General features: G+C 50.7%; 1 protein-coding gene and 1 non-coding gene across 33 annotated transcripts in view; both read right to left on the bottom strand.

Moving 5' to 3' along the window:
• Positions 1 to 20,787, bottom strand: part of EP400 (E1A binding protein p400) — a 101,226-nt gene that overhangs the window by 28,162 nt on the left and 52,277 nt on the right. For 28 of the 32 annotated variants that reach the window (XR_008993741.1, XM_036921887.2, XM_036921881.2 and 25 more), the window contains 17 exons: positions 19,887 to 20,126; positions 17,949 to 18,113; positions 16,544 to 16,693; positions 15,317 to 15,411; positions 14,610 to 14,881; positions 10,683 to 10,885; positions 10,430 to 10,599; positions 8,929 to 9,125; positions 7,511 to 7,622; positions 7,274 to 7,417; positions 3,911 to 4,051; positions 3,378 to 3,461; positions 2,896 to 3,030; positions 2,593 to 2,637; positions 2,364 to 2,517; positions 2,022 to 2,260; positions 1,731 to 1,904 (listed from right to left, as the gene is read on the bottom strand). Coding sequence is in view for 31 of the 32 variants with exons in the window: in XM_036921887.2 (XP_036777782.2) it covers positions 1,731 to 1,904; positions 2,022 to 2,260; positions 2,364 to 2,517; positions 2,593 to 2,637; positions 2,896 to 3,030; positions 3,378 to 3,461; positions 3,911 to 4,051; positions 7,274 to 7,417; positions 7,511 to 7,622; positions 8,929 to 9,125; positions 10,430 to 10,599; positions 10,683 to 10,885; positions 14,610 to 14,881; positions 15,317 to 15,411; positions 16,544 to 16,693; positions 17,949 to 18,113; positions 19,887 to 20,126 (2,720 nt within the window). In the remaining variant the exon portion in view is untranslated. The remainder of the gene's footprint in view (positions 1 to 1,730; positions 1,905 to 2,021; positions 2,261 to 2,363; positions 2,518 to 2,592; positions 2,638 to 2,895; positions 3,031 to 3,377; positions 3,462 to 3,910; positions 4,052 to 7,273; positions 7,418 to 7,510; positions 7,623 to 8,928; positions 9,126 to 10,429; positions 10,600 to 10,682; positions 10,886 to 14,609; positions 14,882 to 15,316; positions 15,412 to 16,543; positions 16,694 to 17,948; positions 18,114 to 19,886; positions 20,127 to 20,787) is intronic. The other 4 variants (XM_036921885.2, XM_036921884.2, XM_036921882.2 and 1 more) reach the window with 2 other exon arrangements.
• LOC118930559 (small nucleolar RNA SNORA49) lies at positions 9,347 to 9,470 on the bottom strand. Its single transcript, XR_005032116.1, has one exon. It is a non-coding gene; the product is annotated as a small nucleolar RNA SNORA49 (small nucleolar RNA).

Here is a 20,787-nt window from a genome sequence, read left to right on the forward strand (position 1 = left end):
TTCCCATAACTGGGAGTTATATACAGCATGCCCACATGAAAACCAAGACTCCGAGACTGACAGAACACAAGTCCCTTATGAGAGAGGGTTGGCGTGTACATACACATACACCTCCATGTGTCCTCTGTGCTAAATGAGTGCTTTAAACTTAGGAGGGCAATGCCCAAGGAGGATCAAATCTGTTAAGCCAATGTGTGAGGATGGACTGTGCATTCCTGGATGCTGGACCCAACACGCAAGTGCCCCCAAGTCATAATGAAGCTACACTAGAAAAATGGAGTGGACAGGCGGGGTAAGACCAGGTGCGAGCAACCAACGCCAGACAGCAAGCCCAGGTCAAGGTCGGCAGGACATCCAGACAGTGAAGGGGCTCCTGCTCTGTTTCTGCCTAAGTGTAAACTGCTTCACCTCACACACTGCCCCGACACGTGGAGCCAGTGGGTAGTGGGGAGGGACATATGCGGAGGGGTGCAGGACCTGTCAACACAGGCATCTGAACCACCAGCAACCACAGGACTACAGGGGATGGGGGCAGGCTAGAGCACGGGATGACCCCATCCTTCCAAGCAAAGCAGCAGGCGTGCTCCATACAGCAATGAAGGCAGGCAAGAACATTCTGGATTTCACATATCTGCTGGCTCTGAACCGTAGGCTAGCCTGAACCTCCCTGTACACTCTGCTGCACAGAGACCTACTCAAGGTTTCCTAATTTACTCAGTACCCGGTGAACACACCTCACACCGGATGAACACCTCTGCCTTTTTCATTAGATGAGCTTCATACGTGACTATGACAGAAGATAAAACCTTAGCTGTATGTTTCCTCATGTTAAAGTTACGGCTATCACTAGAAATGCTTCTAAAGCCAAAAAGCTTGACATACATTTCCAAAAGTCTTGTTGGTGAAGGCACACAAAACAGTGTTCTGAGGATAACTAGCGTTTTTCTTGTTTTTCAGCAAAAAAAACAAACACATGCCTTATTTTCAGACAAATGTTTTCAGGAAAATGAAAACTGAGATGACGCCAAGGGTGCTTACAGAAATAGTTTTCACAAATTCGAAATACAAGAGCAAATTTCATCAAGGTACAGAGTGTCTGCCTGTGCCATGTCAGCCCCACCAGTGACACACAGGTGTGACCATGTCTCCTGCTCTGATGGGACATCTATTAGTGGAAGTGAGGTCAACACCCCCAAAGGACATGTGCTTCCTATGTGGAGGCCAGGGACATGCCCCTGAGGAGATGAGCAGGGGAACAAATTCAAGTCAGGGGGCCTGCTGACCAACAGTGTGCACTCTGGGCCCAGGCCTTGAACCACCGGTAGCTTCCTGATGAGATGCCCATTCGTCGGCCTCTCTGCAATGCTCGCAGATGCCAGGAACGGGGTCTAGCACTTGGGCAGTCCCAGCAGTGGCTGCGGCACAGCAGACTTCTGTCCAAATGCACTAACAACAAAACAAATGCCCTTCTTTCCATCCAATGCTTTCAGAAAGGGGGCGGGGGGCAGTGAAGACAGGACCAGCCCTCAGCGGCTAACACAGAATATTCTGTATGGCTAGGCAGCATGGATACCCCCCAGTGGGTGAGGTCGCAAGCGCTGGACCACAGCCTGATAGAGGTGAGCAAGCTGGCTGCCTGTGAGACCCACACCAGGCTTGGGGCAACAGCACCCCCTCCCTCACTGAGGAGCTCTGCAAGGGCCTTCTGGGCTCGAGGAGCCCTGCCTCACCTTCCCCTCCTCTCTCGGAATGAGCACATTCTCGTAGCGGTTCCGGCACTGCTTGGAAGAGCGGTAGATCCGACTGCAGGAGTTGACCACATCGCTGACAAGGTCCCAGTTAGGTGTGTGAGCCGGGGACACGATCGTAAGGTTCAGAGGCAGCTCAAGAAGCTGCTTCACAGCCTGGAGGACCATGTTTCAGGGTCATTGAGACGATAAGCTGCCCCCTCAAAGGTCCCGATGGAGACGGGTACAACAGGAAGGGGCCCCGAGTCCATGCATAGAGGGCAGAGGGCTCACCTGCAGCAATGCCCAGTCCTCGCTGATGAGCCACTCAGGGTTGTCTGCAGCTGCCTCGGCTGCTGGCTTGGCAAATGCTGGCAAAGGCTTAGCGAACTGTGTCTGCTGCTTCAGCAGAACGCTCTTCTTCTCTTTGCCTTCTCGACGGATCCTCAACATGCCCGGCGTTGCCCGGTCAAACAGCGACCGGGGAGGAACGACGCCCTCCCCGTGGCGTTGCTTCTTCCTCCTGCCTGCGGCTGAGTAGAGGCGCTGGGTCAGTGAGGCTCCCTGGGCACCACCCAGGAAGCAGGTGCCCCACCCTACACTCAGGGCCAGACCACTGTGGGTAAAGGGAGGCACCTGAGGGGTCTGTCTTGTGCCGCCGGCGTTCCTTCCTCACAAACACAGGCGGCAGCTTGGACTCTGGGATGGGAGTGGTTTCATACGTGAGGCACATGACTGAGTCGATGTAGAGGTCATTGTCGTCCTGGGGTGGGGTGGGCGGGGTCCAGAGCTGCATGGAGAAGGGAGAAGGAGTGAGCTGCAGGTTGCCTAGAGATGGCAGCACGCGCAGGAAGCAGGCACTCACCGGCATGACTTCCACCTGCCCATCAGCACCCTCACAGACGAACTCCTGCAGGAAAGAGATGTTTTCAGTAGGACACAGCCTTGGGTTCATGCTGTAAGCCACCAATTACATGCCTTCCTACCCATTAAGTCTCCAAAGTGAGGGTGACAGATGTCACTGTTGATAAGACTATTTGTAAGATGTGCCTTAGTCACTACTGGCAATTCTCAGGAAAAAGCCTGCAGATGCCTATAAAGCTCTAGCTGCGCACAAATCCCACACTGGCTTTTGTGGGGTGCAGACAGGGCCTCTGCAGGGCCATACCGCACTGTAGGCATCCTCCCGCGTGTAGGTGAGCAACTGTTCCTGCTCATGCTCCTGCCGCGCCTGGGCCGCCCGCTCCCGCTGGCTTCGTGCATTCTGTGCCTCCCACTCAGTCACAGCGGTCAGCACGGCGTCCTGGCAGGCAGAGCATGGGAAAGCCCATCAGGTGCCATTTGTACCTCGGGAGTTCCCTGGTTACACCCGCCACCTCCCCTCCAGTGCAGTGGCCAAATGCAGACAGAGAAACTATGGGGTATCACCAGTGAGCCCCGCCCCATCTATGCTGACATTTCTGGACCCTAACACATAAGCCTCTATTGAGCTGTTTTGAATAAAAATTTCCCACTCAGGGTTTTCTGAGACTTCCCACTTTCAGTGGTTTCTGTACTGGTGGGTTTGGTTCCTATGAATTCTGGGCGAGTCACATTTGCTTCAAACCAAATTAACATGAAGGATTAGGACAGCCAGAAGCCCACTCTTACCTCATTGTTCCTCCCTCTGTCTGGATCAAGGGAGGTGTGGAACAATTCCAGGTAGTTCAGAGCATACTTCTCAATAGGTGTAAGCTGTTTCAAAACACACTTTCTGAATAGTGTTAAGAGCAGGTTAACACCTCCCACCAATACCTGAATCAAAAGTAACCATCTTGAAGGGGGTATTACGATTAATATGTATAATGTGCGGGGGAGGAATGGGGAGGGCTGTGCAACAGAGAAGACAAGTAGTGATTCTACAGCATCTTACTACGCTGATGGACAGTGACTGTAAATGGGGTTTGTGGGGGGGACTTGACGAAGGGGGACCCTAGTAAACACAATGATCTTCATGTAATTGTAGATTACTGATAACAAAATAAAAAAAAAACAAAAAAACAAAAAAATGAAACCAAGGAGAAAAAAAAAAAGTAACCATCTTGGTCAGAGTAAACATGAGCTATTTCCTAAAAGGGTCTAATGTCTCAAATATTAATGTATAAAGAAAAAAAAGTTGAGCACAAAAGAGCAAAAGCCCATACCTGCTCCATGAAGTCGGCTAATTCCTCACGCTGCGATGATGTCTCCTCCCACTGTAGATGGTCCATGCCTGGTGACCCTGGTGCAGCTTCCTCCACAGGTTTTTGTAGGTCCTCCTCCAGATACTCAATGCTCTTGAGGGCCTGAAAGATCACGTGTCCACAGTACCAGGGCATGTCTTTAGCAAGGGGGTTTGAATAGGGCTGTGCAAAAGAAGCTAACTGGATGACCCACTGCACACTAGCCCCAAGGGGACATGCCCATCCTCGGGTCACCTCCAACATGGAAAGCTGGCTCTGAGGGGTAGAGAATACCTAAGAAACTCACTGCCGTGAGAGACGGACGACCACAGCCACTTCACTGGCACACACAACAGAGGGCCCAGGCCCTGAGGACAGAGCAGTCCCTGCCAGCATGGCTAGTCTGAGTCTGACCAACGAGGGCAGTTCTCTGTGATGCAGGAGGCAGAGGCCACTGTCCACAGCACAGACAGGACCAGTGACCCATCACGGCGGCCAGAGCCATGCCCTCCGACAGCATGGTGCCTACAACCAGACAAGCAAGGCAGTCCGCGTGTCATCACAGCCTAAGAGAGGCAAGTTACGGCCAGGAGCACACACCTACCTGGCAGGAGCTGGAGGATGTGGAGACACACATTGAGGATAAAGAGTTTCTGGTTAGAGCTATCAACTATGCCCTGGTACAACTTCTTTCCAGGACAATTTGGCACAATTTGCAAAGTTTGAAACATACCCCTACCTCACACTACACGTAGAAATTATTTCCAAATAGACTATACATCTACCTATGAAGAACACAACACTGACATGTCCAGACAAGAATAAAGGAGAACATCCTGGCAGCAGTAGGGTACAGGGCGCCTCTCCTCAGCAGGGCACAAAGCACCAACCACATGATAAGGATGGCACAAGGATCAGAAGCTTCTTTCTGCTCACTGGCAGACAGCATTAAAAAGGCACACTGCAGGGTGGGAGAGACACTCCACACATGTCCAACAACATATGAAGAACGCCAACCAATAAGCCACTAAGACAGAGACAACCTGGAAAAAGCCAGAAAAGAACCACCATGGGCAGAGGTACCCACACTGAGTGTGGGTACGCAGAGGGGCAGATCCATCAGCCAAAGCCATATACAAATTAAACCTCACACTATCATGTGCCTGCCAGGCACTCTGGCACTGCCAGCACAGCCCCTTCAGAAAACTCTCTGGCAGCCTTGTTAAAAGCCAAACATGAGCTCACCTGATGCCTGGGACTCCAGCCCCAAGGCACAGGTTAGCACAAATAAACACGTGTCTACCCAGACACATGGACAAAACAGCTGCATGATCCCATCATGTCCACAGGCAGCGGCCCTGTAAAGAAACCGCGGCCACCCTACAGCAGCATGTCGCCAGGCGATGGGAACACATGACCGTAGGGAGGGATGCCAGGCCCACAGCAGACGCCACTCAGACCGCAAAGCCACAGCCACACTGCTGGGAGAGCAGCTCTTTGGGATGGGAGTGGTGAGAAGGGATGCGGTTCTGGTGGGCTGGTGACCTGGGGGCTTTTCCTCGGGGAAATCTATCAAGCTAATCTGCACAACGTGTATACTTTTCTGTGTGTTTTCATACTTCAACAAAATTCTTACTTAAGGTCATTTTTATGTACGAGTCCTCTGGTGGGCATGGCTGCACCAGCACCTTCAGCCAGAAGCTATGGATGCTAAGCAGGGACAACTTATGCCAGTGGGACCCCGGGGAGGCAGCCACCCTCAGTGGGGGCACACACATCCAGAGCCTCCAGCCCTTCTGGCTTTCAGCTATCTGCACTGCCCCGTGACTGCATGTGCCCCATGACAGTGTTACCGCCCCAGCCCATGAACTAGCTCTATCTTATCTCAGCACAGAGCCAGCAGGTGGTCGTTTCAAACAACATGCCCAGGTCAGGCCTTACCTATATGGACCCTGGGCCCCACCTGACCTCCTCTGACCCCATCTGTGCCACCCCCACCACAACACTCCCTGCTTGGGCAGCTGCACCAGGCCCGTCCCCACAAGGTGTGCACATTGGGCATGTGTTCGCTGACATGTGGCCTCTTCCCTCACAGAATCAAGCCTCCCAGAGGGTGAGATGTCTTTTTCAGTGCTGTATCCCTACTGCCTAGGACAGTGCCTGACACAGCGAGACACTTCCACAGGATGCATGTGCTGAGACACTGCGGCTCAAAAGAGAACAAAGCAAGCATCTACAGGCTGACATACGAGCACCTACAAGACGTGTTAAGAAAAACAGCAAGGCTCACACTCCTCACACACATGTGCACACACATCTTCATGCCACACCTCTTTTTTCCAGAATACATGTGAGATTGATGATAGTCACTGAGTGGTGACCTCTGGGACAGAATCTGTTTTCCCTACTATCCTTTTGTGCTATTTGAGTTTCCTTTTGAATCTCATGCACATAAAGCCTATTTTTTTTAAAAAACAAGGTAGATGCATCTATTCTTCCTGGTGCAAAAGCCATTAAGATATTCTCTGCAAGGATGTTACCCATAGAAACCTCCTGGGAAGAAATAAGAGCGTGTGGACAACGGCCTGTCTTTGATCAGGAAGCAAGGGTCTGGTGAGGGAGACGTGACGGCTCTGCCATGCATTTATCGCTTCCCAGTGACTGAACAGATAGATGGCAGTGAGTCCTCCTCACTGGAGGGCCCCCGCTGCAGCGAGGACAGGGGCATGGGTGGGGAGGGCCCCTCAGGGAACAAGGTGTTCAAGGACGGCAGGGGACAAGGCAGGGACACAGGGCCCCTCCCACGTCAAGAGCCCAGAAAGGAGGGCCGAGGAGGGGAAGAGACAGGCCACCACCCGGCTCTAGACAGGGTGAGCACTGAGGGGGCCCACAGGGCTGCAACATGTCTGTATAGCAGTGCCACCCAAAAGCAGCAGCATGGAAACCATGTGTGTGATCTAAAAGCCTGCGCCACAAATGAAAAAAGCAGAGTTTAATTTAACCCAATACATCCAAAACATTAGGATTTCAACACGTATAGATGAGGGAGTTGTTCCAGGCTGCCGCGTTGCACGTTTCACACTCATACAGGCTTCCACTCAGAGTGTGATGGTGTTAGCCATGCTGTGACAGAGGCTGAGACAGTTGACACGGGGACAGGCAGGCCTAGTGAGCATCAGGCTGTGGGGGGAAGCTGGGGATGGCCTCTGAGCTGGGCAGGGATCACCCGAAGCTCATGCAACCCTCTGTGCTCCCTAAACACCTTTACAGCTGGTAATCGTGAAATGGAAATGGGGGTGAGTGAGGCAGAGGGTGGACCAAGGGGCAGCTCTGGGCTGCTCTTACCTCTATAAAAGGTCTTGCAATTTTGGGTGCAATGGTTTCTGTGACAGAAGGTTCCTGAGAAAGGACAACAAACTCCTCTGCTTTCACTGGGAAGCCAGCATCGTCCATGGGAGAGTACACCTCAAACAGCTCCTGGATGGTCCGCTGAAAACAGAAACACCCTCACTCTACTGAAATGAAGCCCAGTTTTGTGCCCGACCTGAGCCTGAGCCCTCAGGACCAGGGAACTCAACATACCTGTGTCAGAAATGCCATGGAGTAGTCATTTCCCTGAGCGGCCACCTCTCGGATCAAGTCTTTGGTCCCATTTTTCAACAGTTTCTCTTCAATGGAGTTGCCACTCACAAGCCTACAAACAACACACAATGTAAGTGGAGTCCTGGGAACACAGCCACCCGAGCACGCCAGCACCTCACCGCTCCCGGTGCATTCGAAGCTCTGTCCCTGGCACTGCCCACTGGGTCCTTCTGCAGTGCATGATGGTCCCAGGCTCCTCAGGGGCCTCAGGCAAGCACACCTGCCCCCTTTTCCTCATCAGTTACCTTCTACTCCAAATGCACTTTAACACCCATCTATCCAACTGTGTGTACGTGCATGAGACACATACACTCTCACACCCATGATAAATTTTAATATCACTTGGGGACACATCCTATCTTTAAGACTGAGGTTTTCCTATCTAAGGACAGCACAGCTTCTGTGGTGGTGGCCCATCTCCCAGCCTGTCACCAGCTCATAGTGATTTTTATGCATCCTGCACCTTTACTGCTAGGACCACTCAGGAGTGTTTACAGACGGTGGCTACTGAGAATTAAATACTCTTCCTAGTTCTAGCTAGTAATCACTGAAGGATCAACAATAAGGAAGGAACTCCACAGGGAAACACTGTTCATTCAATATGAATTACGTGCCAAGCTCATATTTAGTAGTACAGAAATACACTAAGACACTGTTAAACACACTCCTAAGACACTGTCAAAAGGACCAGCCATGAGTCCTGGTAAACTAGAGAAGCATCTGAAAGGACATGGGGTCTATGGCAGCCACCTCTGCAGGATGCTTTTCTCCATGAGCTTTTCTCCTTTTATTTCAATGAAAAAGTAATGTATTTATAATCAGAAAAATAGTAATAAAGCTTCTGGACTGCTATGTCTTGATGAAAACAGGGTGGTCATGTGCACTGGCTGGGTCCTAGTCCCAGGTGGCAGGCTACGCGAGGAGGGCAAGGGTCGTGCTAGTAGATGAACACCCCTCTGTGCCCTCGGTGACATGTGCCTGGCCAGTTATAATTTTTGTGCTTGAAGATAATGAACACAGGTTTGAATTCTCCATAGCCATTTCACTAACAGGCAGCTTTATCTTTGATAATAGTTGAAACCTAAAATATGGGTCACCCTCCAAGCTTCAGGAGTTCCAGAAGGTAAATGTTTGTAAGACAGCAAGTATGTCTAGGCAACCCAACTCTATCATGACATCCACCAAACCAAGTTATGTCCCCAGCAGAGGTTAAGAGTAAGGAAAGGGCAGATAAGTCAGCAGGAACGTAAGTCCACATTAAGGAAAAATGCAGAAAACATGCAGAAACATCCACGTGGAGCAGCAGCCATCATTGCCCTCCATGCAGCATGCTGTGCCTGCACCCTGGTGCTCCTCACCTATATATGTGGACATCCTGGCGCCTCCCAATCCTGTCACACCACTCCTGTGCCTTGGCGTCCATCACGGGGTTCAGGTCGTTGTCATAGAACACCACTGCGTCTGCCTCTACCAGGCTCACGCCTGTAGCACGGCTGTGAGTCGAGAGAATGGCACAGAAAATCCGCCTGTCTCTGTTGAAACTCCTCATCAGTTCCTAAGGCAAAATTAAGCCCTTGAGTTGGTACTCCTAATAAATGCTGGGAAATCTCTGACTGTTCTGAAGCTTATTGGTTGGAAACCGAACTGCAATGTGTTTCCTTAGACAAGGCTGCATCCCAATGGCCTGGGATAGCATTTCACCTGGCTCTTCAGCACACTGCACCCTTTCACTTACTCACCTGAAACTATTTAAACAGCACAAGGGGATCAAGGTCGGGTCCCACCTTAGTCTGAAGGCCCCTCAAGAACAGTCTCACTGTCAGGGGAATGTGTTTACACATGTACCCCCAGGCAAGGCAGGGCGCTCCTCATCAGAAGCCCCTGAAATAGGCTGAGGGGGCAGGGAAACAAACCAGGCCCAGGCCCTCCCACAGCACAAGCACATGCAGGATGGCCTCATCTGAACACCCTCTTTGGCGACTGTCAGCACCAGAACAGCCCATTACAGGCAACCGACACTCTTCTTTCAAGAAGTTCTATATATATAATTTGTTACATGACCATCAGGAAAAGTTGTTAGAAAAGACAGAGTATCTCGTTCCAGGCCTTCTCTGTATGTGTACACAAGTGTGAGAAGTCCCATATGTGCTGCATAACGTGAAGTAGGAAACAGCACCTACAGCCCAGCAGCTTGCTGTTGCCCTTTGGGACATGCTGCCATGCAAGTTCTGCTCTGAGATGCTGCTGTTGACTGGTTATCCCACCTGTGGAATGCTGGGATGGTGTGTGCTGACCACATGGCCACACCCATGGCACACGGACAGCTCATTTACCCACTCTTGCCCTGGACATCCACTCCATTTCTGACTGGGGATTATGATAACATTTGTACAAAGAATCACCATGTATATAGGTCTCAAGAGTGGTGCTATTCAAGGTCAGTACAAGGTGAGCTGCCAAGTCATAAGTGCACCAGCTGCAAGCTCACAACCGTGCTGCCAGCCACCTCCTAGAAAGCTGTCCCAACTCACGAAATGGCACACGGTTTGAACAGCACATCGGCCTGGACCATCATGCCACATGGCACCTCCTGCAGTGCAACAACCCTGCCCGTGGTGGCTTTGGGTCATCAAATCTGATCCTGAAACTTCCAACTAGCCTCACATTTCCCGAATAACAAGACTTATGACAAAATACCGGAGACAGAGCTCAGCCTTGCTGAAGCCCAAGAACTCTCCCTTCATCTGTAAGGGTCATGGCAGCTCTGGGCTAACACAACACTGAGAAACCCAGGCAGACGCTGGCAGCGGGGCTCGCACACCAGGTCACAGGGGACAACACAGGTGATGCTGTCCTTACCTGTCGCTGTTCACGGTTGGCGTTCTCATCAATCCTCACATAGGTGAGATGGTGGAAGTCCAAGAACATCTCTAAAATGTCCAACATGAGCACCATCTGGGACAGAATCAGCACGCGGCGCCCTTCAGACCTCAGCTTCTGAAGTAAGATTGCCAAAGCTTCTAGCTTTCCTATGAAAGGAACATCAAAGAGCCCCTCGTAGCCCACAGCGCATGGGTCTGACCCCAAACTGTGCCAACGGGCCCCTCAGTACCTGAGTCAAACTGGACCAGCCGGGGCTCAGGGAACTGCAGGGAGCGTGGGGCGGCTGCCCGCTGAAGCTGATGTGCATAAGGTGCCGTGTGCTCCTCCAGGCGACGCCTAAAGGCCCTCATCCTGTGGCTGTAGAGGGATGGTGGCTTTGCCACCCACAAGCACGGGGGTGCAGCCACCACTGGAGGGATCACACACAGCACCCTGAGAAGCAGAAAGATACCCATCACATGGCACCCATGGTGTCCCCACCAGGCAGCCCTTGGCTGCTGGTGCCAAGGCTTGAGGGGTGTGGCAGAAGCCTCTGACAGCAACTCTCCAGAATGAATTCCAGTTACCATGGGGTGATGTGGTGGCTGGCCCACACTGTCTGTCACAGCAATCACTGGAGCAGGTGCCACCAGTCCTGGCCATCGAGGGCCACCCCAATGGAAAAGGGCAGCAAGGTCCACCAGGCCACAGGACAGGGTAGAGGCAGCCTGTTCCATATGAAACATGTCATCAGATGGGAATTTTGGGACCTGGGCGCTGTGTCTCCTGGATGGTTGGTGGGGAGACTGTGAACCCTGGAGCAGCTACAACCACTGTACTGCCAGGAGGGGAGAAGGCCTGGGAGGAGGGGCCTATGGCACGGCACGATGGTGGCTCAGGTGAGCCTCACCGCCAACCCAATGCCCACTCCAGGCCTCCAGACAGAGCCTGCACCAGAAAAGCCCTCACTCTGGACTTCAGCTCATACTGAGTTTACACGATGGGCTACCAACTGCACGTAAACTAAAAAGCCATCTATCACTAGAAGGCTGATGAACGAAACCTCAGAGAACCAGATAAGTGGAGAGACTCCACGTCCACAGAAAGGAAGACTAGACACTGTCAAGACATCAGTTCTTGCAAACTCGATCTAGAAATTCAACATAATCATAGCCCAAACCCCAGCTGGTTATTCTGAGATATCAACAATCTGACTCTAAAGTTTATTTGAAGAAGCAACTGACCAGAAGAACGAACATAATACTGAACAAGAACAAAGGAGGAGGGCTCACCTCTGAGCACAACTCACTGTAAAGCTAGTGATCAGGGCAGCAGCACACGTGAGGACAGAGCAGGGACCCCAGAGAGAGACCCCCACAAATGCAGTCTCCAGTGTCTGACAGGAGTCCAGGAAACACAGCCTCTTAACAAATGGGGCTAGAACAACTGGACATCCACATGCAGAACAAGGACCCGAGAGACAGCCAGGCATCATGCTTCCCAACACAGAACACACTACCACCTATTCTTGCAAAAAGCCAAATAGCAAGCCTGGGCTCAACCAAGTGTCTAGATCTAATAATTTACAGACAATACAGGGAACAATGTGTTTAAAGCCACATGTCAAATGACACCTTATGTGGGGATTCTGCAGGACAACCACGAGACTTCAACAAATAAGCTGCAAGGGAAAAAAAGGGAGAAACAGAAGCAAAACCCACAGATTGGAAGACACGTTAACTCCATCAACTGCTAGGTGTCTACTTCACTGCGATCTGATCTGAACAGTAAAAAATTGGAGACTGTCAAAAACTGGACAGCACTTGATGCCACCAAAGCACTGCTCATCTGTAGGTGTGACAACGCATCCTGACTACTTCAAGTCCGTATTTTTCAGAGCACAGTGAACTGTTAAAGGAAGCCATGTCAGTCCAAAATCTGTTCCCAAAGTGTTCTGTGCTCAAGGGAGTAATGGGGCCCAGAGGCAACAAGCAGCTGTCAGCCAGCAGCTGCAGGGAGTAGGCAACAGACATCCAAGACCACTGTGTGGGTCTACCTGGATCTAAGGCATGTACTTGAAAACCATCCATAATACAGGATTTTAAAAATGGAGGGGAACAAAAGGATCCAGTCACAGACCTATTCCTTTCACAAAAATTAACTCAAAAATGATCACAGATCTCAATATAAAATGCAAAACGATAAAACTCCTAGAATGTTAACAGGAGAAAACCTAAGTGGCCTTGGGTGTGGTGGTGGCTTTTCAGATACACCTACAAAAGCACAATTCATGAAAGAATTAGATAAAATTGCTATGGAAGACAGTGTCAAGAGAATGGGAAGACAAGCTACAAATTGGGAGAGATAGCTATAGAAGACATCTGATACAGTACTCTTACTCAAAATATACAAAATGCCCTTAAAACTTGACAGTAGGAAACAAAAACATGATTGAAATAATGGCCCAAGACCTGAACACCTCACAAAGATACAAAGCTGGCAAACAGACATTTGAAAAGGTGCTCAGCATCCTGTGCCACCAGGGAAATGCAGATTAAGTCAGCAAGGAGCCACTTCATGGGGTGGGACCAGCCAACTCCAGCCCTGCCCACACTGCACTGGTGAGGAGGCAGGCCCTGGTAGGGGCATTTCACTGCAGTGGGGATGCAAAGCAGAGCAGCCAACCTTGGCAGGCAGTTCTGGTGATTTACTACAAAAGTAAATATACTCCTACCATCCAGTCCAGTAACGGTACCCCTCGGTATTTATCCCAAGAAGATGAAAATTATATCCACACAAAACCTGCACACAGACGTTTATAGCAGCTTTGTGCATCATTGTTAAAACTCAAAAGCAACCAGAAAGTCCTTCAGTAGGTGGACGGGTAAACTGTGGTCTATCCAGACAATGGAATATTATTCAGCATTAAAAACAAATAGGCTACAAGCCTGAAGAGACATGGAGGAACTTTAAATGAGTATTACAAAGTAAAAGAAGCCATCTGAAAAGGCTTCATCCTGCCTTTTAGGGTTCCAACTCTACGACAGGTTGGAAAAGGCACAACGGTAGAGACAGTAAGCCAACCAGGGGCCACCAGGAGACGGTGGGGAGGGATGAGCTGGCAGAGCACAGGGGGTTTGAGGGCAGTGACCTACACTGTTTGATACGGTGGCGGTAGACAGGTATCATTACATGTTTGTCCAAACCCACAGAATGCTCAACACCAAGAGGGAACCCTAACACAAACCATGACTCTGGGTGATGACGACATGTCAATACTGGTTCATCAATTTTAACAGATGTGTCATCTGGTGGGGCCTGCTGATGGTGGGGGAGGGTGTGTGGGGTGATGAGGAGGTACATGGGAAATCTCTGTACCTTCCCCTCAATTTTGCTATGTATTAAAACTGCTATAAAAATAGTCTACTTTTTAAAACAGAGGAAGATAAGAAGGAAAGAGATCAGCATCTAAAGAGAGAACATAGTACCTGAGGCTGATGCCCTAACTACACAGCCTGGAGGGAAGAGGCCACATGCTCCCATGTGGGAACGATGCCTCATTTCCCTTTCCTCCCTTATTCCTTTCTCTGATCTGAGACCTAGAGTAGGTATATCCTGACAGTTGAGCCAGGCAGGCCACAGGAGTATGGCTGGGTTTCCTACTGTAAAGCTGGAGGAACTAGAAACAGCCACCTGGCAACACTAAGAGAACAGAGATGGGACGAAAAACATGTGGTCAGGGGAACCTAGAGGAAGGTCACAGCAGTGAATGAGCCACAGACGGGCGGAGGGTAAGCCAAGATCTGTGCCCACAGCACATGAGCTTCTGTCCCTTCTTGAAACTTATCTGAGGCCAACTCTTAAATACACACTTCTCATGGTGCAACGTTGTCATTCACATGATTTTTAATAAAATATTATTTTAAAAGAGCAGAATGGAGAAAACCATCCACAACTCAGTGGCCTGTCCCCATGCCCAAATGAGCAAGGCGCCAGCTAAGCATGCAGGCCTGCTGCACTCATCCAGAACTGTCCTGGGACAGGCAGCATCCAGGACAGCACAGGGAAGAACTATGCCCGTAGGGTAAATGTCCTCCCAACTCCCTGAAAGCTGTGGGTGCAGCTCAGCAGGGGAGTGAAGCATTGAAAGGGCACCAGTGCACGCCAGCTGCCTCACCTGTCAATGACATCCTGGAGGGATTCCTGGCGTTGAGTCCACGTCAAAACCAGGTCCCTTGGAGTCTCTGAGAGTGATGTGCAGCAGCTCGCTGGCCCAGCCTCTGGCCCAGGACTGCCATCCAAAGCTCCAAGCCTAGGGAGCCGTCCCCTGCTGGCCATGGAGCACACGCCCAGCAGGTCTCTACCATAGACCGGAGCACGGGCACAGCGCCGCTCATTAATGAAGTAAATCTGGTCCAGCCGCTCCTTCCAAAGTCTGGTCTTTTCCTCCTTTATCAAAAACGGTGATGAAAAAGGTTATTGAGAGCCACAGGCCAGGCACTGATCTGACACACACACCCAGCCATGGAGGTCTGGCTCTATGCAGGGAAAACAGACACACCTCCTTGCTCATGGGAAGCATTTCTCAAGACCCAGCAAGAAGGTCTGAAGCCTGACAAGGCTGGGAAAATAGTAAAAATGGGAGAGGGGACTTTGCCATCACATAGTCCCATCTCATCTTTTCAGGAAATCTGTTTTTAAAATCAAGGTTTTGAAAGTCAAAGAAACCATGTGTTTCTGGAGACATGAGTTGATGGTGCCTCACGGAAGCCATAAGATGCCACAAGCAGCCCCTATAACAAGCAGCTTCTGAAAAGCAGCATCTGAGCATGGGGGTGCAGCCCGCTGGCACCCCAAGCCATTCAGGGATGGCCCACAGTGTACCTGGGTTGGCCCGCCAACAGGAGAGGCTGGTTTAGAGGCCATTCCCAGTTCTCCTACAGCCAGAGGATTGACTGCCACTCGACCAGGTGCCCCAACTACAAATACAAAGTGAAGAGTTAGAAAATAAAGCTCCAGCATGGTCCCTGGGCACCACCCTCTTTAATCAACACGTTTCTGGAACATGTAAACCCTAATCTAAATGATTTACAACTCCAGCAAAGCATCCTGCTCTCTGGCCACCAGGAGCCAAGCCTTTTCCTTGGCTGAGGGCCCAGTGGGCTCAAAGGAAGGTGACTTGTGCTCATACCATGGTCACCCCCTGCCCCCATGGCAGGGCAACAGCCACATGGGCCCTGGGACAGCACTCGCCTCAGAGCTTCCCCTGCGGGCAAGGAGTCAGCTTTACACCAGCCAGGCTAACATGACCCAGCATCCCACTTGGGCTGCTGCCCCTGACAGAGACCTGTACACAAGCGTGCTCAAAAAGGCATCTGAGGACGGAGTGGGGCCACTTCAGGGGGCAAAGTGACCAGAACCTGGTGGCTGGGGCTGGTGCCAGCCATGGCAACCAGGGGCCCTGCAGGAAGGGGTGCTGGCATTGGTGCTAGGTTGGGAGAAATCTCAGCCAACAGGAGCACTACAGGTGCAGCCATATGCCCCAGCTGGGGTGCAGAGCGCCCCCACCTCTCCACTGCTGGCGGTGTCTGATAGGAGTGGGTGCAGAGGCCTGCCCCCTCAGCACAACAGAGCAGGCCAGGGGCTGAGTGCATCAGGAGGAGCCCTGCTGCTTCCACACACTAACCTGCTGGCCTGCCATGTCCTTGGCAGGTGCCACCTGAGACAAGACATGTCCAGGTTGAGCAGGAGGCTGGCTAGAAGCAGGTCGGACGAAAAAGCACCCAAGCCTGCCCTGGCACCTGCCTGGGGAGACTCCCACACCTTCTAAGCTATGATGCTAAGGAGCAAAATTTCTGATGACTTAAGTCTCATGAGAACAGAAACAGAACAAAAACCTAAAGTAAGTGGAGGCTGGTTACATCCAACCAATATATTGAGAGCAGAAAAGAAAATAAAGCTAGCACCAGTCCATCTATGGGAACCAGACACACCCGCAGTACACTCAAGCTTGGAGGCACTATGGTCAGAAAGCAGAAATGCCTCCCACGTAACATGGGACACAGGGGTCAGGAGGAAGCTTCCATCCAAGTCCTGCTCAGGGCAGTCTACCTGGTGGGGTCACGGGAGCAGGGCTGCCTGCCAGGGGCTTGCTTCCCAGCGCATTCAGGGCACCAGCTGGAGACATGGTCTGCATCACAACAGGGCCAGGGGGCCGCAGGTAGGACTGGCCCGGGGCAGAGACGATCTGCAGAACGCTGCCTGCAATCACATAAGGTTTTTGCAGTGGGGGTGTAAGTCACAGCCACACTCACTTCCAAATGCACAAAAATTAGGCAATAAACTGAAAACCCAAAATCAAATTTCCTGCTACAAAGCAACACAGAGTTCAGTTACCTAGAGAAAAATAGAAATAGTTCATCTACAATGAATGGAAACTCTAAGGAACAAAGTCATTTAGCTTAATGTCAAAAAGAAAAAAAGGTTGTCTATTCCCTGCAACTCCTGATTTCAGGCAACATAGGCACCCACTTGGCGTCTGTCCCGTGGGTGCTCAAAGTCTGGGGCAACCAGCCCCAAGACCACATGGCAGTGCTTGCCGACTGGATGAAGAAATACCTCAAAACCCAAATGCTGTGGCTCTACTGCTGCCATTTAAGGACCTTGCCATTTTCAACTTTCTGTGTGGTTAAGTCTTTCCAATGTCATTCGCTCTGGAGGAATCTCCCCATCATGCTCCACAAAAACTAGAGCCCACCAGAGACGTGAATGGGTGGCCTTGCCTCTTGGTCAAAAAAACAGAGAAATAAGCAAATAGATTGAATTAAATGGAGTCTCTGCTACAGGCCTTGGAGGCCTTCACTCTGCCACCCTGTTGGGACCCTCCAGCGTCCTCAGAGCTTCCCAGACTGGCTGCCAAGAGCCAAGAACAACAGGTGCCGGGAGATGGTCAGCCGGGGCTGCTACAGACCCCACCTCTGACCCCTAACCTACACTGAGAGGAGCTGAAAGGTTCACCTGCTACCACATCATCACCTAGGATCAGTTAACTGGCACTCAAATCACATCCCTCATCTTCCTCACCAAGAGTTACTGCATGGACATGTTGCTCTCAACTGAAGGCCTGGAAGTAAAAATGTAGAATTTGTATTTAGAAAAAGCATTAACTTCTCCTACATAAATTGCTTTGGTATTTTCGGGACAATGCACCTCACACTAAAACCTGAACGCAGCAAATATTTCTATTTTGATTTTAAAAATAGGGAGCTTTTCCCAAAGGGCAGATTTTATTTTTAAAATGACTATCATCTATTTAATATGTACCAAGGACCAATCAACTAGGTGGCTTAAGTGTCACCTCCTCTCAATGCCTACAGGCCAGACTCACGCAGAGGGTTGACAATGTGCCAGCCCCAGCTGCAGGGGAGAGGGTACCTGGGTGGCTCCAGGCTGTGGGCTCCACCACCCAGGGCCATGGATAAGCTCTGCATGGTCACCCAAGTTAGCGACCTGTTACCTTGGAGTTGCAGGGGCTGGCCAGCCGTGAGCTGCCGGAGCTGGCTGTGGGACAAGGTGAACTTGTTCCCCTGGAACTGCAGTGTCACTGGGGTCTCTGGCTGGGCCACTCGACTTGGTGGTCCCGCTAGGGAAGCCAGCTGGGCTATTTTGACCACCTCTCCACCTGCAGAAATGTGGGGGAAAGGGAATGAGAACTTCTGGGGAAGTTTGCAATTGTTACACTGTGATTATCTGTTGTACAGAATGACCATCTGTAACAGAGCACAGTGTCATACAGACACTTAGTAGGTAGGGTTTTCTAACAGTCATTTTAACAGAAAAAGAGAAAATAAAAATTAACAATGGACTTTCATGGTTAATGTATTAAGTCATAACTAGCAAAGACTTTAGGTATCAGATATTAATATAACTAACCAAACCATTAAACACTTTACTTTCTCCAACCAAAAGTAGCCAACTTTGAAAATGGCAGAGATCTACTTGTAATATACTTTGAAACTCTCATATCAATCGGAGAACTTTCAAAATGTGAAAAAGTCCATGCCCAATTTAGTTCACAAAGGTAAACAATATCAATACAGATACAAGAGTAGATAACCAGATTCAATTATATCCATAACCTCTTCAAAATCTAAGAATGTATTTAAGTACATAAATATATCACCTGAGACAAAGTTCCACATTAACTGGGACTAGGTCATATGATCCAAACTATGATATTCACTGTGATTAATACTGCTTACAACAGCTTTTTGAAAACATATAACTCAAATGACATCATATGCACCTGACTCAAAGAGGTACTACTGCCTTCAGGTTGTAACTGAGCAACAGGCTGAAAGCTTTCTATCCAATGGTTGATATTCAAGTCTAAATGCTCCTCCCAAGAAAATCCATGCCAGAATTAGTAATGATGCTATAAAGAGAATGGTTAGCCGAAGAGTAAGAAAATATCCCAGGATATCTTTTCCCCAGAAACTGTGTGGAGGAAGGGAACTTGAGAGGAGGAGACACAGAGGACTGAGTACAGTGGTCCAGCTCTCCTGCCAGTCTCCTCAGTCCTGCCAGGCACACCCGCACGCCTGCCCAGGTAATAAAAACATCACGGTGCAGGTGCTTTACTCCCTGGGCCATGAATGAGCACAGATGCATTATTTGCTGGCAGTGGAGCAGCCTGTATGAGCACCAGCCTGCACTCAGCCTGCTGAGATCAATTTCTCTCTCAGCATTGCAGGATGGCCTCAATGCACCTGTTACCCAGCAAATAACATGCCTGAAGTGGCATCTGAGAAATGATGGGCTCTTAAGGGCTTCAGTAAGGGTACTTTATGGCAGAATGTACAGGGGTATGTGTAGTGTTTGGAAATATGATAATCACTCTGGTCACAAATGTTCTAGGAAAACTTAGTAAGATTGTGATGCTCTAGGCATTGAATTTTTACAAAATGGCTCTGCTGAGCAATAATTCATTCCAGTTTCAGATCTGGTTAATAAGGGAGATCTGGAAATAACTAAAAAGAAGTCATGGTTTTTAGAAACCAAACACTAGTTCACATCACTGGCGGGGAGGTCATGTGCTTCCAGGTCACTACCACTTGCTCCCTCAGCAGACTGTGTGGCGGATGGAAGGACCCCTGGCTAAGGCTAAGGACAAGGGGGCAGCCAGCACACCAAGGCAGAGCATGAGAAAGGAAGCAGAGCTGGTGTAGGGACCAGGAGAAAGGACAGAGAAAGACAAGGCCCCACACGTTGGCCCTGAACAGGAATCTTCCCCTTGCAGAGTCAGGGCAGAAACAATAGCATGGCAGAAGGCAGCACTAGGCGTGGGGCCAGGGGAGGCAAAAGGAGTGGACAGCGGGCTCTTCCCACAAGGCTGATCTGAACATAACCTCGTCGCAGTGACGACGTGGCAGACCCGAGCGGTGAGGCCACTTACTCGGCAGGCGCGCGTGGGCCTGCGAGGTGAGCACCAGCCCCTGAGGCAGCGTGCTCTGCCCAGCTGGGTGCGAGGCCTGGGGTGGGGGCTGGGGTGGGCCCGGGGTGGAGGCCGGGGCACTGGTCTGAGCCCGCAGTTTCACAGGATGGGCTGGGCTAGGTGCCGCGCTGCAGGTCGAGGCAGGCTGGTGTCTCGGAGCACCGGTGGGAGCCTGAGAGGTCTGAAACGGGGCGGCTGCTGCTGCAATCAATAAGGTTCATTTGTGCAAAGCCGTTAGAGATTCTAACAAAGCAGTGCCTGAACCCAACTTCAAAGAAACAAGACAAATGTTACTGCACGCTGCCTCTCAAATGAGAGCCCTCTGGGGGGCGTGCCAGCCAATGAAGTCCACAGTGTGGGAAATACCATCCTCCACTCAGGGTTCACTTTGCTCTGAGATCTGTTTCTGGAGCCAAAGGGGCTGGAAGCCTGCCCACTCAGGGCCTGTGCCCGCAGCTCAGGAGCACGGGCAGCCTGCACCCAGCTGCAGTGCATTGTCAAGACTTCAGAGCACAGCAGACAAGGCTGTGCCCCGGGTCAGAGCCGGTTCTATCACCTTTCTGCCATTTAACTCCCCCTCCTCACAAAATCACTAGGTCACACTAAAGTGAGCATAAAACACAAGAGCCAGCCCCCAGAGTGTCCACAAACATCTCCATGCACTTGAAGGCTCTCCTAGCGCTACCACTACCATCCCATCAATAGTGGTATCTCACACAGGGACAGATCCTCTCGAGAACTGCACACAGTCTCTTCGGCAGAGCCAGAGCTGACATGCTGCCCCTGCTTGGAAGGGCCCGGGCAGCATGAGGGCCAGCCTCCACAAACCCCTACGGCGCCTGAGCCCCAGCACCCACCACCA

The sequence above is a fragment of the Manis pentadactyla genome, chromosome 14, assembly GCF_030020395.1.
Source record: "Manis pentadactyla isolate mManPen7 chromosome 14, mManPen7.hap1, whole genome shotgun sequence".
Taxonomy (NCBI): domain Eukaryota; kingdom Metazoa; phylum Chordata; class Mammalia; order Pholidota; family Manidae; genus Manis; species Manis pentadactyla.